General features: G+C 45.2%; 1 protein-coding gene across 1 annotated transcript; it reads left to right on the forward strand.

Moving 5' to 3' along the window:
* The first annotated feature begins 324 nt into the window (after nt 1-324).
* Nucleotides 325-19,023, forward strand: LOC138249026 (pepsin A-like). The gene is made up of 10 exons (XM_069203084.1): nt 325-377; nt 5,813-5,969; nt 6,377-6,494; nt 8,629-8,747; nt 8,854-9,050; nt 9,823-9,939; nt 14,098-14,242; nt 14,525-14,623; nt 16,190-16,195; nt 18,898-19,023. Exons 1-10 carry the CDS (start codon nt 325-327, stop codon nt 19,021-19,023), a joined length of 1,137 nt encoding a protein of 378 aa, XP_069059185.1.
* Nucleotides 19,024-19,370: the final 347 nt, after the last annotated feature.

Here is a 19,370-nt window from a genome sequence, read left to right on the forward strand (position 1 = left end):
ACCTGCCCCCCACCCCCCACCAGATATGCACATTTCCAAGCATCTTAGCAAACACTGCTTCTAATCTATACACATGATATGGTGCACACAGTGGCCAGTGTGTGCATTTTTAGATATTATTGAAACCTAAGGAGATTAGGAGTCTGAATAGCCTCTTGCTTTGCTGGCCCCCTGGTTTATCTCACATGCGCACTCATTTTCCACACGTGAAGGTTGTCCGAGGGACACCCTGTGCAGTATATAAGGGACCTCTTACCTGAGGTCTCACAGCTCACTCCAGCATCTGATCCCTGCCTTTAGATACTGTGGACCACAGAAGGAACCATGAAGTGGCTGCTGCTCCTTGGGCTGGTGGTCCTCTCTGAGTGCCTGGTCAAGTGAGTAGTTACTACGTGTCCCTCAGTGTCCTGTAGGGTCATGAGACAGGAGCTTTCAGAGAGCCTGGTGGCCCTTTCTGAGTGTTTGGTCAAGTGTGTGCTTACTCTGCGTCCCTCAGTGTGCTGTACTGTCATGGCATGGGAGCTTTGAGGGAGCCTGGTGGCCCTGTCTGACTGCCTGGTTAAGTGAGTACTTGCTGTGGGTTCCTCAGTGTGCTGTAGGGTCATGAGATGGGAGTTTTGAGCGAGCTCGGTGGCCCTAACTGAGTGTCTGCTCCAAGTGAGTATTTACTACGTGTCCCTCTATGAGCTGTAGGGTTATAAGTTGGGAGCTCTGGGAGAGCCTGGTTGCCCTCTCTGAGTGCCTGCTGAAGTGAGTATTCTGTCCGTGTCCCTCAATGTGCTATGATGTCATGGGATGGGAGCTTTGAGACAGCATGGTGGCCTTCTCTGAGTGCCTGGTCAGGTGAGTAGTTACTCTGTATTCCTCAGTGTGCTGTGGGGTCATGAGATGGGATCATTGAGTGCCTGGTGACCCTCTCTGAGTGCCTGCTCAAGTGAGTACTTACTCCACGTTCCTCAGTGTGCTGTAGGGTCATGAGATGCTAGCACTGTGAAAGCCTGGTGGCCCTTTCTGAGTACCTGCTTAAGTGACTGTCTACTTAGAGATTTACTACAAGGGTGAAGGCTGGTGGGGTTAAGGCAGGTCTGCAGTTCAGGGGTCTCGGTAGTGGATTTGAGTTTTATGCTTAGATCACAGCAGTCATGCATGTGGTATGTTCATCTAATGAGGGAGTAAAACTCTGGTATACATGTGCAAAAGAGGTCCTCGTGAACTGAGAGCAAAGACAGACTGCTTAATTCTCAACCATTGACTCTATATGGAGTGCCCTGGTTTGCACCGTCTTTGCATATTGCTGTTGGGGATACGATTTGAACCCTAACTAGGGCCCAGATTTTTGGTGGCCTAGCGCCATTCCAATGCCACATTAGCATCATTTTTTTCACACTAATGTGGTGTTGGAAGGGCAAAAACACAGCGCCATACCTACCACTATGTAACCCCTTGTGCCAAATTATGCCTGCATCAGCGCTAATGTATGCAAGGGGGGGCGTTCCGGCGCTAGGGGGCCAGTAAAAATGGTGCAAAGTAATCTATGAGATTCCTTTGTGCCATATTTATCTACATTTTTTAACTCCTGGTAAGTGCAGGCATTGAAAAGAGGCTCCCATTGTGTTTAATGGGCCTCTGGGTGCTTTGCAGGATTAGCGTGAAAAAGTTTGAAGCTAGTCCAACAAAGCGCCAAACTAGTGTCAAACATTATCATGCTAGTCCCCCTGACTATCACCATGGTGCGCAGCATTTTAAATACGGGCACATGGTGGCATTAGGGGGCGCTAAGGGGCGCAAGAAAAGTGGCGCTGGAATGGGTGCATGGCCACTTTTCATAAATCTGGCCTAGAGCTTTTCCAAAGTGTTCTTTAATGGTATTTTCACTAAACATTTTACTAAACACTCCATTTTAAAAATATTGTAAAGATACTGCAATCTCACAACATAAGTTTTAAATAACAAGGCCTGGCTGAATGTACTCTTTGTGAAGCCATCAGCTGCCACGTCCTTAACTTTAAAACATCCTACTGGGTCTTTAAAAGGCTGAGAGTGGCTTTTAACATGGTGTACAGTTTATTCTAGGAAACTGAAGATAAAAGGCAGGTGTGAGTTGTTAAAGATGTCCCTGCTCATTAGCATGTGGTGTGAGCAGTAAACACATGATTAGAGGCTGATACCTCACATTAGACATGCAGCCCTCCGGTGTACCCCACCGCTACAGGTGGGGAGACCCTTCTTGCTTCCTTCTTTGTCTGCTACCTCTCAGGGCTTTTTCTTCTTCTTGTCCCAACAGTTCTCTTTATCCTAAGTGCTGGTCAGGTCTCTACCACCTCTAATGGGAGTTTCTTTCATGCATGAATGTCCGCTCCTGGATGTGTTTGTAAGACCCCCCACCACCATCCACCCCGGGGTACAGCATTGGTTAGTCCATCTTCTCTCGTCCTGGGTTTACCCCTCGTCAGTGAAGTATCCCCATTAGGCCATCACTGCCTCCATGTGCACCCCGCACCCTCATGAATTATTATTCAAGCCCTGCCCTAGCAAGAGACGAAGGGTTTGTCAGACAGACAGAGTTGTCTGGGAGGTTGGTGACAGGGCCGAGGCGTAGGCAGCACTGTCTCTGGTGGACATGGGCTGGATCAGGGGGTCTTCTTCAACTTCTTCCACTGGGTACCATAAATCACAACAAACACCCCCCACCCCACACTCCAGGTGACATTTCAAAGATGTGCGAGGTTACCTGGCCCACACCATCCACATTTAAACAGGAAAATGCTGTGCAAAATATGGGCGTCCTTTACTTGTGCAGAGCTCCAGTACCTAGTTGGTGTTGGCGCCAGTACAGAGGGGGAGGGGTGCAGTACAAAGGAAGGCACACGAGGTACTGGGGGCTCTCTTCTCTCCAGCAGGATTGCCTTCCAAAGTCATTTGGAGGGAGTTGCAGAAATCGTGATCTTTGTTATAACAATGGTGCTGTTTCACGGTACTGTTATCCATTAGTTAAGTAGGAATGTTCCAAAACACATATTTGGAGAACTCCTTGCCTCATGAAGCCCATGGGTGGAGGTCTTCTAGTCCCACCACTGATGCTGTAAGGATCACCATGGTTCATGATATGGTGGTGAGGGATTGCTGGGCGATGAAACCAGAAAGTGTCTCTTTTCAGTGTGACTAGAAGACCCATGTCTTTGAATGAGGGACATACATCTACTTGTCAGTACATAGAACCTTCACCAGACTAGACCATTTTTTTGTAAGTTCCTGATTGATAAACATAACAACACTAGCTGGCAACAAAGCTGGATGGACGCCTGCCTGCAAGCCTCAAATTAGCGTGTGAGTGAAAACCCACTTGAAGTACTGGACATGGGTGCAAAAAAGTATTCAAGATGATAGGTTGCTAGAGCTTTAAGTAATTGCTGCTTGAACTTTATACAAAAGAAGCTGCCCCTAAATAAACCGGTCCAGTTGCATTTAAAAGACAGAAAGGTACAGAAGCTTAGACCAGAGTAGGTGGCTGAACCGGAATGCCCTACATTGCTGTAAGGATTAATTTCCAGCATTTCTCACCTGAAAACTGGCAAAGTTCTGGGCCTCTAAAGGTTGTCGCCTGATTTCATAAAACGTTCACCCCGGCCCGATCCTGACACAACTGTTCAAGTCCTTGGACCATCCACCTTCGGAATTAGGGATCTTGGTTCTCCCTAAACCAGGGACAGATTAATTTTCTGTAGCTCATACTGACCAATCCCTCTCCTTAGTCATGATGACACACATTGTGTTGGCATATTAGTAGCTGAGCTGAGGCCTAGGCTCCCTGAATTAACCAATCCAAACAATCAGACTTTATAAACAAGGTACATTTTGGAGATCATACAAAAAAGGCATCACACATGATTGTCAACACACAAAACACAGTCACAGGCTGTCCTACCCATGTTGCATGCATCACGAGAGGACCATGCTGGGCTGCCCACCTTCTCTCATTTCTGCTGTTGTCACGTTTGACCCATTTGAGAAAATAAGTCAGAAGCTAACATTAAACGGGTGGCGGTAGGCAGATCCCATGATGGAGCTGTTTGTGGACAATGTGTTGCTGATGCTGGTTGACCCACTGCCCTTCCTCTGAGCCATATTGGAAGAAGTATCTGAATATGGCAAGGTTTGGGCTTCAAGGTGAGTTCAGGTAACTCACAAGCACGGGCTGTGCAGAAGACTTCAGACCAAGTGGCAACAAGGATCTCTGTGGACCCCGTATGAAAAACCATCCCTGACAGAAGAGAATAATAATAACTTGCATTGAAATGGCACACCAGAAGGAAAGATGAATAGCTTCCTTTTTATCATGGAACATGGTGGTGATATTCTGCCATTTGTAAGTGTGACAAATGCTTCTATAAAAAAAGTTATAAAAGAACATTTTGTGAGCACATAGATATGGATCACAGAGATGGCCTTGCTTGGATTTGAACTTCTGCACTTTGGGTAACACCAGATGCCTGTGTCAAGTGTCCATACAATGCTGCATCTTACTAGTTGTACATTTTAAGGGCAGAAAATATATTTTTCTGAGTCATTATAAATCAGCACATTATCTAAGTCTAGTTTTTTTCTGCAACAATGGGGTGTTGAACCACCTTTTTCTGACAACCCCAGTTGTTACAAAGAAGAATGACACACCTTTATTCATGTCTCAATTTCTTAGAGCAGGATGGCTTTATCAGAAGTTTTCAGTTTTCAGAAAATATGGGTAGTAAGGAAAATGTATTTGACAAATAAGTAAACTATGAACACAGCACAGATAATCAGAATAAAAGATGACATAGTTCTGTTATTTTCCTGTGGCTAGTACAGGCTGATTCTGTAAGTAGGGTGGATCCTGTAGAAAAACTATATGTACAACTTTATTGATCCAAATGTATCAACCACATTTAAATTCATTGTCATGGTCAGCACCAGGTCATGTTTAATGCATTTGCATTTGTTTGATGATGTTTGATATATGGTGCATTTTACTTTAACTGTCAAATATAACGGTATCAGTGAGGGCATATCCAACAGTGTTTGACTTCTTGAAAGTGAGTGAATGAGTGTGCTACAGTTAGATACATTTTGTTAAACATATGCAGAAAAGTGAACAATCATTTGACGTACTACAAGAGAGCCACAATGGTTTATATCAATGTGAAAAGCAATGTTGTCCTACAGAGTTGGAGATAGCGGAGCCGGGCCTCACTGCAGCTAAACACTTCAGAAGACATTGGGGAAAGGAGAGTGTATGTGTGGAGCTTTGTATCTGTGGTACTCAAGCAAGGGAGAAAGGGCTTAGGAATGGTGTAGAATTGTGCGTGAGGCTGCGTATCAGGTATACAAGGATAGGACACAATCAGAATCAGGAGGCTGAGCTCACTTCGATTTCGGGGAAGACAATTATTGTTCATCTCTATGGTTGTCACTTGGTAAGTCTAAGCCTTGATGCTGAATCTGGTCAGGTTGTCCAGGCACATGGGTGTAAAGTGGGTGATGTTGATATAGCATGGGATTTTGAGCTAGTGTAGAACATGAATCTGCTCTTCTGAGGGTGCTGTTCCTAAAGCTCTGGCACGTTCTAGAGATGAGCCTTGGACACCGCCTGCCTTTATTCTGTACAACTAGATACCTCTTGCAGTTCTATGGTAACAGTCGGTGGCTCCTCTCCCACGGGAGTCCTCTTACGCTTCACTCTTTCTGTTACAACAAACCTGCGGACTACACATTGGATTTATTGTTTCTCTCCCTTGACCTACTCATGACTTTCTTTCTTTTCCTTCTAATCTATTAGGGTTCCCCTGAGAAAAGGACAATCTCTGAGGGATCGCCTGAGAGAGAAGGGCCTACTGAGTGAATTTCTGAAGACACACAAAATAAATCCTGGCAACAAGTACTTCCCAAACTTTGCTGCTCAAGTGGCCAGTGAGCCGATGACCAACTACATGGATGTGAGTGAAGCATGCCTCACCTGTGCGCGTTCACTTTCAGACTGGAACACTCACACCCTGTGTATTGTATAGTGTGCTGTGTTGCAGGATATGACTGTCCTGACACAATGAATGTGTAGAATGGTGCTTCTGTAGGATGTGGTTGCATAGCAGACAATAGAGCAGTGAGTAGTGTGTGAAATGCTTTGTGTCCTCTGGTAGGTGCGTATGTGTTGTGTTCCGTGATATTTGTTACAACCCAGAAAAAACACTAGAGCCATACGCACAGCATTTCTGGTGTGGTCATAATGTGACAGACATTGGAGTCATACGCACTATGTTATAAATTACTTTGTTTACAAGAGTAAAGCTGTTTATGGACCCACATTGCAAAACTTAATTAGAAATCCCCTTCCAATACCCATTAGGTGTCTTATTACGGAACTATCTCCATTGGGACTCCTCCTCAAGAATTCAACGTGATCTTTGACAGCGGCTCCTCCAACCTCTGGGTCCCATCTGTGTATTGTTCCAGCTCAGCCTGCTGTGAGTATCTTCTGAGGTTTCATGATTCCACAGGGTCTTTATTCCAAGTCCAGCTTTGTGATGTTTTACGCCTCAGCAGCATCCATTCCACATGCTTTCATAATTGCCGGAGTAATTCTCAAGAAGAGTTAGAGTAATGAAAGCCGTGCCATCATCTGCTGAAGCCACTCAGATTTGCTCCACTCCAATCAGATCCCTTCATAGCGTTTGTTTGAAGACTCTTGTAACAGTAGGTTGCACGGCATTAGAAGAGTGATTCAAGCTTGACTTGAGGATCAACAGCTACGGTTGGAGTCTTTTCACAGCAGCTTTGGTGTGGGGATTCACCCTTAAAGTACAACTGAATCCGGGTTCTTTCAAGAGATTGGCCCACGGGTGGGCTGTGTTGAGTGGAATCTGCTGCCAAGGGCCATCATGTGGTCCACCCTTGGGTGGAAGATGGCTCAGGCAAACAGAAATATTGTTTCATTCACACAAATACTTAAGAGGTGATACAGGAACTAGCATGCGTGTTGACCCAAGAAGAGATTAGCATTAAACTGGCTGTCTTATTTCTTTTGAAAGTATTTCCATGTAGTACTGCTGCCATCACTTTAACACAGAAATTAGTATTTTTTTTTTATGTTCCTTCGGCCTCTGTTAAATACAAAAAACAGGTGGCCAATGATCAGCCTATGAAACCAATGTCAGACGTTGACAATATAGGTTTCGGATTGTCCTGTTTGCTGCATGATCAAGGAAGTCATTTGTTGTGCAAATGGGCTCAAACTTTAGAACTTACTAGGTTTAGTGGTGCAAGAATGTATTGTTGTTCACAATCTAATGCTCTTGTTAGCAGTAAACATCAAAGTATTTTGTGGCTGTGTAGTTCCTTGGCTAAAGGCACCAAGCCTTGCCTCACAGACCTACTAAAGGATGCTCCTGCACATCCACGCATGGATTCTGCCGCATTCCCAGATTAACCATTAGTCGTTGACCTGGGAATGCGTCGAAATGCTGCCCCTCCCCAGCTGAGTCGCAACAAGTAGAAATATCATTATTTCTCCTCACCTTTTGCCTCTTTCTGCATTCTGCAGCACACAAGAAGGGGGAACTGCCGCTCAGGGTTGTTTTTGTGCAGGACGATTCCCCTTCATGTACAAAGCAAGCCTGCCTACAACGCAGGAACCCTTGCAACTTCACGGAAGGGTGTCTGACTTGGCGCTAGGCAGCCAAAAGTGCACCAGTGCTAGGAAAGGACAGGAATGCACTGGACGGTGTTAAATACAGTGCACTCCTGCACTTTACCTTTCACACATTGATAAACTGCCCCTCATAGTCTATGCTGTGGTGACCAGTGCTGAGAATAAAGTTGTCACAGGAAAATCATGTGTTTTCTGCAATGCTGACTAAACTTTAGAAATATTCAGGCATCATTTAGGTTTTCAAGTAATGTTAAAGTTAAAAAAAAAAGTTTTGTCCGATTAGGCTGCTTACCTCTCCTGGATAGATAAAAATAACTGGTGCAAATACCTTCCTGTTCAAAAACTATCCTTTGTAGCTTATTCCTATTTGTGTGTGCTGGGGCGCGCGTGCAACGAGGAAGGAGGAGATATCTCGGGTTGTTACGCCAGCCTCATGTAGGTGCACCATTTTGGCCCAAAACCATGTTTGCAAGTCTTTGTGAATATGGGTTTGCATCAAAGTAATTGGGTGGGTGAGTTGTGTGATTGTTTTTAACAAAGTTATGCAAAGCCACACAAATCAGGCTTTGCAGAGTGCTGAAAATACCAAAATAGATTTTCCAACTGCGCTGTGCCAAAAACATGCTGCAACCCCGGCAAAATCCTGATGCATAGAGTGCCCCAAGGTGTGTTGGAAATGCAAGTCAGAAAGGGACCGCCAAGTCAGAAGAATCCATGTTACATGTTAATGACATTGGAATTCGTAAGTATCAACGTAAGGAATAAAACTCACAACTGTGATGTTTTTGTTATTTGAAATTGTATTTATCAGTTACAAATGCTAACTCTTGGCTTTTTGTACCTTTGTAACCACAAAGGACAGATGCCAGGGTTGAGCAGCTAGAGCCTGTCCTAGAGGAGTGAAACTGTCCTGATGAATGTGTGCTAATGATGACTTTTTAAACCCACAGCAAATCACAACAAGTTCAACCCCTCCAGCTCTTCCACCTTCCAGAGCACCAGCACCAGCCTGTCCATTGGGTATGGCACGGGAAGCATGACCGGGGTCCTGGGATATGACACTGTCCAGGTAGGAGGACTGGAGAAAGCAGACATAGCTTGGGCAGATGTGTCCTAAGGACAGTCACATCTGGCCTTTACTTAAAGACTGACCATCTCTTTCCTTCTCCTTGCAGGTTGGAGGCCTCACCGTCACCGACCAGGTCTTCGGGCTGGCCTACACCGAAGCCGATTTCTTTTCTGAAATGCAGTTCGATGGTATCCTGGGACTGGCCTTCCCAAGCCTCTCAGAAGATGGAGCCACCCCTGTGTTTGACAATATGTGGAGTCAGGGCCTGCTGTCTGCAGACCTCTTCTCTGTCTACCTGAGCCCGTGAGTATTTGTATTTACAATGATTTATAAAGCGCATTCCGGCCGTAGCATCGAAGAGCTGCCAAAGAGATGAGCAAACAACTGAAGTGAGCGGGAGAGAGACAAGGACAAAAGGAAGACAGCTCCACCTCAAAAGAACAGGGCAGATTATAGGGTGAAGAGAGACAGGTCTTAAGCTGTTTCCGGAAAGGCAGGAAGGCTTCTGGTTTCCTGATATGTATCGGAAAGTTGTTCCAAAATGTAGAAGCCGCCACTGAAAAGGCCTTTTCCCCCTATTTAGACTTCCTGCAGCGGGTGACAACGGCCAGATGTAAACTGGCTGATCTTAAACTGTGGCTAGGTGTGTACCACCTTAAAGTGGAGCTCAGATATGTGGAGGCCTGGGAGTGTAAGGCCTTATAAGTGATGCAGAGGGCTTTAAAAGCAATACACTTCCCTATACGCAGCCAGTGGAGTTGCCTAAGGCTTTCAATAGCCAAAGCCGTGCCCGCTAATGTCACCGACAGAGTAATGAAAATGACTGAGGTTGAGCTGTGTCCAGGATGCCACAAACTGTTCTGGGATGAGATGGGGGCAATGGGAGGCACTGCTCCTCTCTGCTGGGGTTAATATGTTCTGTGCAGATTGAAATAGATGGAGAAGAGTTTTGCACTCAGAAGCACATAACATATTACCCTGCACATGTGAGGCATCTCTTGCTTGAAGCCCTTCTTTCACAATCTTCTGCACAGTCAATACTCGATGTACAATTTTCTTTTCTTCGTGATCACAGGAATGGAGCCAGCGGGAGTGTGGTGATCTTTGGGGGCTATGAATCTTCCTACTACACTGGAACCTTGAACTGGGTGCCTCTTTCTTCCGAGACCTACTGGCAGATCACCCTGGAGAGGTAGGTGTAACAAACAGCAGGTCAGGTGGAACAAAGGACAGGTCAGGTGTTGGGATGATCAGTCCCAGACAGGAGGCAGTGCAGCTGGATAGGAAATCATCAACTCAATAGAAGAGTGACGTATAGTTAGGGGGGAGCCCTTGTGCACAAACCCAACCAGCCCTTAGGAAGTTTATTGTTTATTGTGTCAGCTATCAGCCTTAGAATAGGTAAAAGTACAATCTAGATAACAGCAAAAGGAAAAAGCTTGCTTCATGGATGCTTAAAACATATAAAGTACAATCAAGTGAACATCAGGGAGACGTACGATAACTAGGCAAGGATAGCTGTGCTCTCGGCAGCTGCTCAGCAATGACATTATAAGAACATGTGCAGGAGAGATAAGGTTGACATTGTAAGAACACGTGCAGAAGAGCTAAGGTTGACGTTTTAAGAGCATATGCAGGAGAGCTAAGGTTGACATTATAAGAAAATGTGCAGGAGAGCTAAGGTTGACATTATAAGAACATGTGCAGAAGAGGTAAGGTTGGCATTATAACAACATGTGTAGAAGAGGTTAGGTTGAAATTATGAGAACATGTGCAGAAGAGCTAAGGTTAAAATTATAAGCACATGTGCAGAAGAGGTAAGGTTGACATTATAGGAACATGTGCAGAAAAGCGAAGGTTGACATTTTAAGAACATGTGCATGAGGGGTAAGGATGACATTATAAGAACCCGTGCAGAAGCGCTAAGGTTGACATTAGAGGAACACGTGCAGAAGAGCTAAGGTTCACTTTTTAAGAACATTTGCAGGAGGGGTGAGGTTGACATTATAAGAACACATGCTTAAGAGGTAAGGTTGACATTATAAGAACATGTGCAGGAGAGCTAAGGTTGATATTATAAGAACATGGCCAGGAGAACTAAGGTTGTCAATATGAGAACATGTGCAGGAGGAGAAAGGTTGACTTTATAAGAACACCTGCAGAACAGCTAAGGTTGACATTTTAACAACATTTGCAGGAGGGGTAAGGTTGACATTATAAGAACATGTGTAGGAAAGGTAAGGTTGACTTTATAAGAACATGTGCAGAAGAGGTAAGGTTGAAATTATAAGAACACATGCAGAAGAGGTAAGGTTGACATGTGCAGGAGAGCTAAGGTTGACATTATAAGAACATGTACAGGAGAGCTAAGGTTGTCATTATAATAACATGTGCGGAGAGCTAAGGTTGTCATTATAAGAACATGTGCAGGAGGGGTAAGGTTGACATGTGCAGGAGAGCTAAGGTTGACATTATAAGAACATGTGCAGGAGAGCTAAGGTTGTCATTATAAGAACATGTGCAGAAGAGGTTAGGTTGACATTATAAGAACATGTGCAGAAGAGGTTAGGTTGACATTATAAGAACATGTGCAGGAGAGCTAAGGTTGACATTATAAGAACATGTGCAGGAGAGCTAAGGTTGACGTTATAAGAACATGTGCAGAAGAGGTAAGGTTGATATGTGCAGGAGAGGTAAGGTTGACGTTATAAGAACATGTGCAGAAGACCTAAGGTTGACATTATAAGAACATGTGCAGAAGAGCTAAGGTTGATATTATAAAAACATGTGCAGCAGAGGTAAGGTTGACATTGTAAGAACATGTGCAGTAGAGGTAAGGTTGACATTATAAGAACATGTGCAGGAGAGCTAAGGTTGACATTATAAGAACACGTACAGGAGAGCTAAGGTTGACATTATTAGAACATGTGCAGAAGAGGTAAGGTTGACATTGTAAGAAGATGGGCAGTAGAGGTAAGGTTGACTTTATAAGAACACGTGCAGAAGAGCTAAGGTTGACATTATAAGAACACGTGCAGGAGAGCTAAGGTTGACATTATAAGAACACGTGCAGAAGAGGAAGCAGCCCCCATACAAGAGCACAAACGTTTGCCCAGCAATCTAGTGCAATACACAATTATATTAAAGTTCATGAGAGCATTGAAGGACTAACCTATGGAGGTGAACAAGGTATATCTCCATACATGATACAATATACATGAAACAAATAAAAAGCACTCCACCATGAGCTGTCTGGTTGCTATGATCCCTATCACGGTCCGCAGCTCTCTCAGACGTGGCCACACACCCAGGACTGGGATGGACACATACAGTCCCAGTAAAACCATCAGCTAACATATCAGCGCAAAACAAGGTTCTAGTAGAGTTAATTTGCACAAGATCATTAGAGAAGACACATCAGGCGCTCAATACATCACAAAATCAAATGAATGATCTGACTGGTATAATGCCCAGCATGAAAGGCAGCTCTCAGTGGGGGCCAAGCAGCCATGACTATGGTGCTGCAGGGTGAAGGGCATGAACACCATCAGCCCTGGCACAAGGCATCAGCGCTGATGTAGCACATTAGGCCTCTTGAATTTAAGAAGGGGAAGGCGCCACCGCCTACCTACGGAATCATATCATATGAACATATAGGAGGAGTGTGGTAGGGTGTCCACCCCTCCGACATTACACTGGCAGTACTCAGGACCAGCAACGAGCCGGCGGGTTCTGGTCAGGTATCCCCTGGTCACCAGAATACCAGTCCGTACTTTACATAAAGCGCCTGTTTACGCTCAGGGTGTATTAACTCCAGGTAACCAATACTGTGAGGGCATCAACGCTGTTAAAATAACTCCCTGAGAGAGACCCAGGCTTCAACACAAGGCGCTTTCTGGGCTGCTTGCACTGATGGTATCAATCTGTGATTAGATCTGCAGTGTCCTGCCTTACTCTATCAGGGTCGGACATGTAGGACCCCATCTGCAGCTCATTCAAAGCATTATTACATGGGACGGCTACGTGGCCAATCCACAACCATCTCTAGAGGTGGCATCTTCCAAGGATCTCAAATATATTGCTGCCTTTGGGTTCCTACCAGCCTGACCCAATCAAGCACCAGCCGGAGGGCTGCTGACCCAGACATTGGGATGCAACTGAGCTCTGTACAGAGCACTAACAAGGGAGTGCCCACCCCAGCCTCGGCAGGGCTCTTCACTAATCCTAGCTCTTCTGTTTTTGGGGTAGAGAAGAAGTGAGGAGTGGGTCGATGAGCACCACCGCTCTACCCACTGAAATTACCACCAAACCCAGGGACACTTTCAATAAAGTCCTCGGAAACTTCCATACATATCACTGAATGAGGACTGAGGATTCACAAGAGTGTTTGATTCTTGTTACACACAGAGTAAGAGTTTGTTAACAACATCTTTGAAGTACCCCTGGGCCCACTGCATGCAGAACAGGCACATTCACGTGGGGATGGGGGCGTTCTTTGAATCTTTTTTTTATTCCTAAAAAAAATTGTCATTTACTAACAATTTTCTGACCTTTCAAAAGGCACATTTATGAATCAGTCCATTTGAATTAGATGACTTTACAGGGTGAGAGGATAAGTGCACTTTCGTGCATAAAGTCCACCTGCTCCATACCGGTAGCACACACAAGATATTCAAATAGTGAACTTGGTTGGTTTAAATATGTAAGGCCTCATTTGGAGAGGGGTCTTAGTGAGACACCAGACAATTAGTCAGATGCCTTGCCACCCTCCTCGTGTTCCCCTCACTGCATTTGGATTCCGACTGTGGAAAAAATGACATCTGCCCTTGTGGAAATTCACTTTTCTCAGATCTGAGGACAGGAATGATTTTCATCAGTTTTTCCATATAATTTCATCAGGAACCTTCCTGTGTAGGTCTGGCATGTACATCATGATGATCCCAGACAGAAAATGTTTTAAATGTCTAAGTCACACAGGGACAGAGCTTTCAACATTTGTAGGATACTCTGTGTTGTTTCTGAGGATGGTTCCTTCTTTGGAAACTTATCTTCAGCGATAACATTAGTAATGACAAGTCACCCATGCTGCCATCACATAGCATGGTGGACCTGCGAACAGCCTTTGGTTTCCCAGAAACACTACCCACGACTGTGGTTTGAATTGGTTTTGGGAAACCGTCTACTGACTAAGAAGACAACATAAATATAACTTCAAGCTGGTAAAGTTCCCTAAAATGTGGCACATTTGTACTTTTTCTTCAAGATTTGTATTGGAAGATGAAAAGTTATGTTAAGCATGTGTTGTCTACGCTTTAGCTCACTTACTGTCCCATCTCGCCCCCCCCCCCAGTATCTCCATGAATGGGAATGTCATCGCCTGCAATGGAGGCTGCCAGGCCATCGTGGACACTGGGACCTCTCTGATCGCTGGTCTGTCCCCCGGTATCTCAAACATCCAGAGTGCCATTGGAGCTTCTCAGAACTCATATGGAGAGGTAAGAGACAGGGCCAGAGGTGTGATCATTACAGGACCTTACCCATCTCTGCAAGACCATGATGTCCCAAGCTCCAAGGCCAATCACCTGCATCCGAGGTCACACCATTTAAACATTTCTCTTCTTCTCCTCTCATATTCCTGGATGGTCTCTTAAACAACCTGGCAGATAATTCCACTTTCCATATATTCATTCTGTAATCCATAAAATGCACAGCAATGTCTGGATCATGTTCTTAACACACTTTCTTTAAACGTTTTCTTCCATATTTCATGTCCTTAGTATGTGGTGAACTGTAACTCCATCAGCTCCCTGCCTGACATCATCTTCACCATCAATGGCGTCCAGTACCCAGTGCCGGCCACTGCCTACATCAACCAGGTAAGGAGCATAAACAGCCTCTGTGTGTCTTCCAGGAGCTAGCTTCTAGAGTGGAGGTGCCTAATAAGATAGGCTGAAGGTCAGGAGCATTTCTCTTTTTTCCTTCAATAATGTTATGCTTCCCAGACACCCCCTCTTGAAGAGTCAGATCTCTCTCTGCTTGTGGTCCCAGTCACACAGAACTTTGCATTAGAAAACTGAGCACCAAATTAGGCTGACCTTGAAGACCTCTTTTTATTCCTTCTTAATTCTACCTCTCTTATTCGAAATTTCTGGTTGGCTGGCTCAGGTTCCTTAAGCTTTAGGACTCAACCCAGCTCCTGTCTCAGTTTTTGATGACACCTGTTGGCTCTGTGGGGTGTGCCTCATGCTATAAGATTGATCACAGCGAATGCCTCGGTTTCTTATAACTCTTCTTGGCTCTGTGGGGTTGCCTCAATGATTTTAAAGTATTAATCATGCCTTCCTAAGTAGAGCTGTGCTTCCTGAACACCCCAAACCCGAGGTGACCACTACAGGCTGCCCAAGGATATACTTGTGTTACTTCTTGCCAGAACTGTGACGACTGTGGTGTACGAACCACTAAATGACAAGCACTGGTTATGGCCGATTCCAGGGAGGTGAGGCTGGTGGAGAGAGTTTCAATGCTGGGGGAGTCTTGTCCCCATAGGAGTCACCGGCAGCATCCAGGAGCCACGTGCAAGGACCACGCAGGATGATGAGGGATGTGTAACCAGGATGTCTCACAATCTGTGGAGAACTTACCATGGAGTGTTACCTAGTTCAAGCCTGACGGCATGGGGGCATAATGAGGCAAAGTTTCTTACATCACCATTTTTAGTGAGATTAGTTAAATATATGCAGATGTCCGTTTGCCGCAGCAGGGTGATCTAGATGGACCTGGTTCCCTGCATGAACGTCAGACCTTTATTGAGGTGCCTCAATGGAGGCGTCACTGAAACAAATAACACATCTCAACGGGGATTGATTTTGCTCCAAGGCACACGTTCAAATCTTTAACTTGAAATAACATTAGGAAACAATGATTTCTATTCAGAAAGTAAATTCAAGAGAACTGGGCAACCAACATATCTTATTTTTACAGAATTTATAGATATTATTTCTAGGATGAACCTCTTTCCACATGTACTTCATAGCTAAGGAGGGTCCACCCTTTACGCTGCTGGCCTCTTACACAACTCGCCAACAGCATCATCCTCCTGAGGTCCCTTTCAACAAATCAATCAATCACTCTATCAATCAATCAGTAAATAAATCACTCAATAAACCAATCAATCAATCTATCATTCAATCAATCACTCAATCAATCAGTTGACTTGGGGTGCGCAGCTTGTCACCCGTGAGGTTATCCAGGCCAATGGCCTCCCCCGCAAATTCTATGGAGGGACCCCCTGGACATAGTCAGGAGCTCTCAGTTCTGGATACTGTGGTTACTGTGCGTTGGGGGTCCCTGGAGCTTGGGTCCCCCTCACACCGCAGGGGCTGCCGGATCCTTTATTATGCCACTGATAGAGGTGCTGGTAAGGTCCAGGTGATCAGCCGAAGAGCCAGGTCTTCAGCGCATTATGGAACTCCTGTAGGGATGATCTGGTAGGGGTGGGGCGGTCCGGAGGTATAGGGGTACTTCGTTCCATATCTTTGCTGCCAGGTAGGAAAATTAATCATACAGCAAGGATAAGATACTCATTTGAAATAAAGAAAATCACACAAGGTCTGCCTCAATATTGTTTACCAAAATGTTGGGAGGGGTCAATATATACCATTTAAGGTAATATGCAATGTCTTTTGTAAATTAGCAGGAGCGGTCGAGTCATAAGCGGTAATGGATTGCAAACAGATCCACCCCTCCTCCAGCCCAGTTGACCATTTGTGATCCATATGAAAAGTTGGGATATTGTGAAAGAAACCTTTACAAAGGTCATGAAAACATACAGTCCGGTGTAAAGGGTGTAAAAAGGGTATAATGTTGCTGCTCACACATGGCCTCCTCATGGAGGACACTGGTTTCCTTTGATGAACTCTGATCCCACTTAGAACATATGGAGGAAGTCTGGACTTTATTCACTGCTTCAAGAACAGAGAGCTTTGAGTAATGGGTAGTGCCTTGGACAGACATTACGACATATATTCGGGGGGGGCTCCAGCAAGCCCCAGGCCTTGTGAGATGGATGTAAACAGGTAAGAAGCTGGTCATTCTTCAGGCCATGTTTGTGCCAAACCAGAAGATGGACAAGCACAGCCTTGATTTCCAGTAGAGCGGATTTGTGGGGCTCAGACTGGGCTGATTCTGTTCCTGCTATTGTAGCCCTGTCTGGTCCTCAGTTTGTTAAATCTGTACATGGTCTTTCAAACCTAAGAGCACAACATTTGTTTTATAATGGAACATATCTTTTTCCAACAAATATTAACCTATCAGAAGGCCTATTTTGCACCGGGCGCACATTCACTGCTTGCTCCACGGAGCACCTTAAAAGACGTGTGCCATGTGCAAACAGAGAAAGTACGCCCTATTACATAGAATGTGCTTCCCCAAGGACAACCTTGTACTCACGCTGCCCTTGGGGCTGCGCATTTGAGAGAAAAATGGAGCGGATGCCGCTCCGTGTTTCACTGTGCAGACGGCAACTTCCTGCACTTTGATGGAGGATTAGAGATCCCCTGACAGGCGAGTGAAGTGAGTTACTGCGCCCACCTGCAAGGGGATGTCTCAGGGGTCCATGGTACCCCTTTGCCCCCTCCATAGGGCTGCTATTTTGGGGCGCACTAACAGTGCACCACCTTTTAGGTGGCACACTGTCTGTGCACCTTCTGACAACTTGTTTGCCTCTGCGCCCGCATCTAGCATATGGCTGAGGCGCAACGGCAAAGGGAATCCCTCATTCGCATGGGGCACCATTTGGTGATAGGACCACACAAGCACCTGTGGCCCATTCTGTCATAGGTCCGCTGCACCCCCAGGGCACTTTTGTAATATGGCCCCAGATGTCTCTGGAGGTTTTTGACTGTTCTGATAACCCAGATGCGGCTTGCAACCGATAACTGCGGAGCACCGTCTTTCTTTAGCCAGCATGAGGTTGTTCTAAATCTCCTTACTGGTTACATGTTGAGGCCAGCTCTTTAAGCATTGCTAGTATGTATTAATGATTCACAGCATTTGCCTCATTGCCTGGTAGATGTGGGGTACTATGTGATGCCCTGTGCCAGTTGTTAAGTGTTAGAACATGTACACTTATTTCTCCAAGATCTATTGAAGTATCCACCTGGAGAAACAACCATAGGTGGGACAGTACCAAAGCAGTGATCCAGCTATTAATGTCTAATGTCATATGAAGTAACACCACGGGGCAGTGCTAGCGAGACTCCATGACTACGCATCCCCTTAACAGAACCCAGGGCCAAATTTATTAAAGGTTTTGTGCTGCCCTGAGCCACACCAGGAGATGTAAGGTGACACAAAACCTAAAATGAGATTTACTAAGGCAAAGAAGGCCACCTTGTGTGACCCTGCATGGCTCGGTAAATCTAGAGTAATGCAAGGCTGTGCAGATTGCTGCCTCTGCCGCAGGGAGGTGTGTCATTGGTGAAGTGTAGGTGTTCCCACACATCCACCCATGAATTTTGGCGCATTCCCAGATTTACCAACACTGGTAGACCAGGGAATTCATTAGAATTGTACACCTCCTCACCAAACTTACAACAAGGAGAAATATCTTTATTTCTCCATGTTTTCCCCATTGCATGGGGAAAACGCCTCCGAGGATTGTTTTTGTCCAGCGAGGTGCCTCTTGCTGTACAAAACAATCCTACCTACAATGCAGGCACCCTTGCACCATGGTGAAGGGGGCCTGCCTTGGTGCAAGGCTGCACCATAGAATGTTAAATACAGTGCATTCCTTCCCTCTCTCTTTCACGCAGCACAACAAGGTGGACTGCCGTGTTGCAGTGTATGAAAGTTGGATAAATCTGTATCTCAGTTTTTTAACAAAAGAGCACTGTTAACTAGTCTATTAGTTTGTGATGACAGTAGTCAACATTTGTCACCTAGTTCATGTGAAGCTTTAGAGGGGATGTTGAAGCATGACAAAAGTTCATAGGTGTGAAGGTGGACATTCTCTGTTCGCCTAGGGCACCATTTCAGAATATAGTCGTACAGCTTGTGTCGGCAAGATGTGTGGTCAAGAAAGCATGTTATGGCATGACACTGTGCTGCTGTCTGAATCTTGACATGTCTACCTCTTTCTGTCCTCCTTCAGAACTCCTGCAGCAGCAACTTCCAAGACACCACTGGGGTATGGATCCTGGGAGATGTCTTCATCAGGCAGTACTACGTCGTCTTCGACAGAGCAGCCAACTACATCGGCCTCGCCACTGTTGCATGAACCTGAAGCTTGTCATTTGTCTGTTGTGAGTTGGAGGCAGAGTTTGTGTAGATTGATTGAGTGTTTTTTAAATATTGAGTGAATAATAAACAGTCATGGCGACCCACAACAGCTCCTCTTCTTTTACTGATCAATCAGGGTATGATTGACTTAGATTCAAAGCATAAAGTGTCTCAAGAATTCAAGATTGTTCCTTTATTTAATTAACTATTCATTAGAAAGGGGGTTTATGACAGTACTCACCACACACAGGAGCCCCACATGTAGGCAATCAGTGGGCCCCGTACTTGCTGTTTCTGAAATTCAGCTTTTCAAGTAAAGTTTCTGTCACTGTGAAGTCTGCTTTT

This window comes from Pleurodeles waltl, chromosome 8 (genome assembly GCF_031143425.1).
Source record: "Pleurodeles waltl isolate 20211129_DDA chromosome 8, aPleWal1.hap1.20221129, whole genome shotgun sequence".
NCBI lineage: Eukaryota > Metazoa > Chordata > Amphibia > Caudata > Salamandridae > Pleurodeles > Pleurodeles waltl.

Bases quoted from the DNA above. Each gene is read 5' to 3' on its own strand.
- LOC138249026 (XM_069203084.1), top strand. From the start codon at position 325: ATGAAGTGGCTGCTGCTCCTTGGGCTGGTGGTCCTCTCTGAGTGCCTG. The intron at 8,748-8,853 runs GTAGGAGGACTG...TTCTCCTTGCAG, and splicing joins TGGGATATGACACTGTCCAG to GTTGGAGGCCTCACCGTCAC. The intron at 9,051-9,822 runs GTGAGTATTTGT...TCGTGATCACAG, and splicing joins TTCTCTGTCTACCTGAGCCC to GAATGGAGCCAGCGGGAGTG.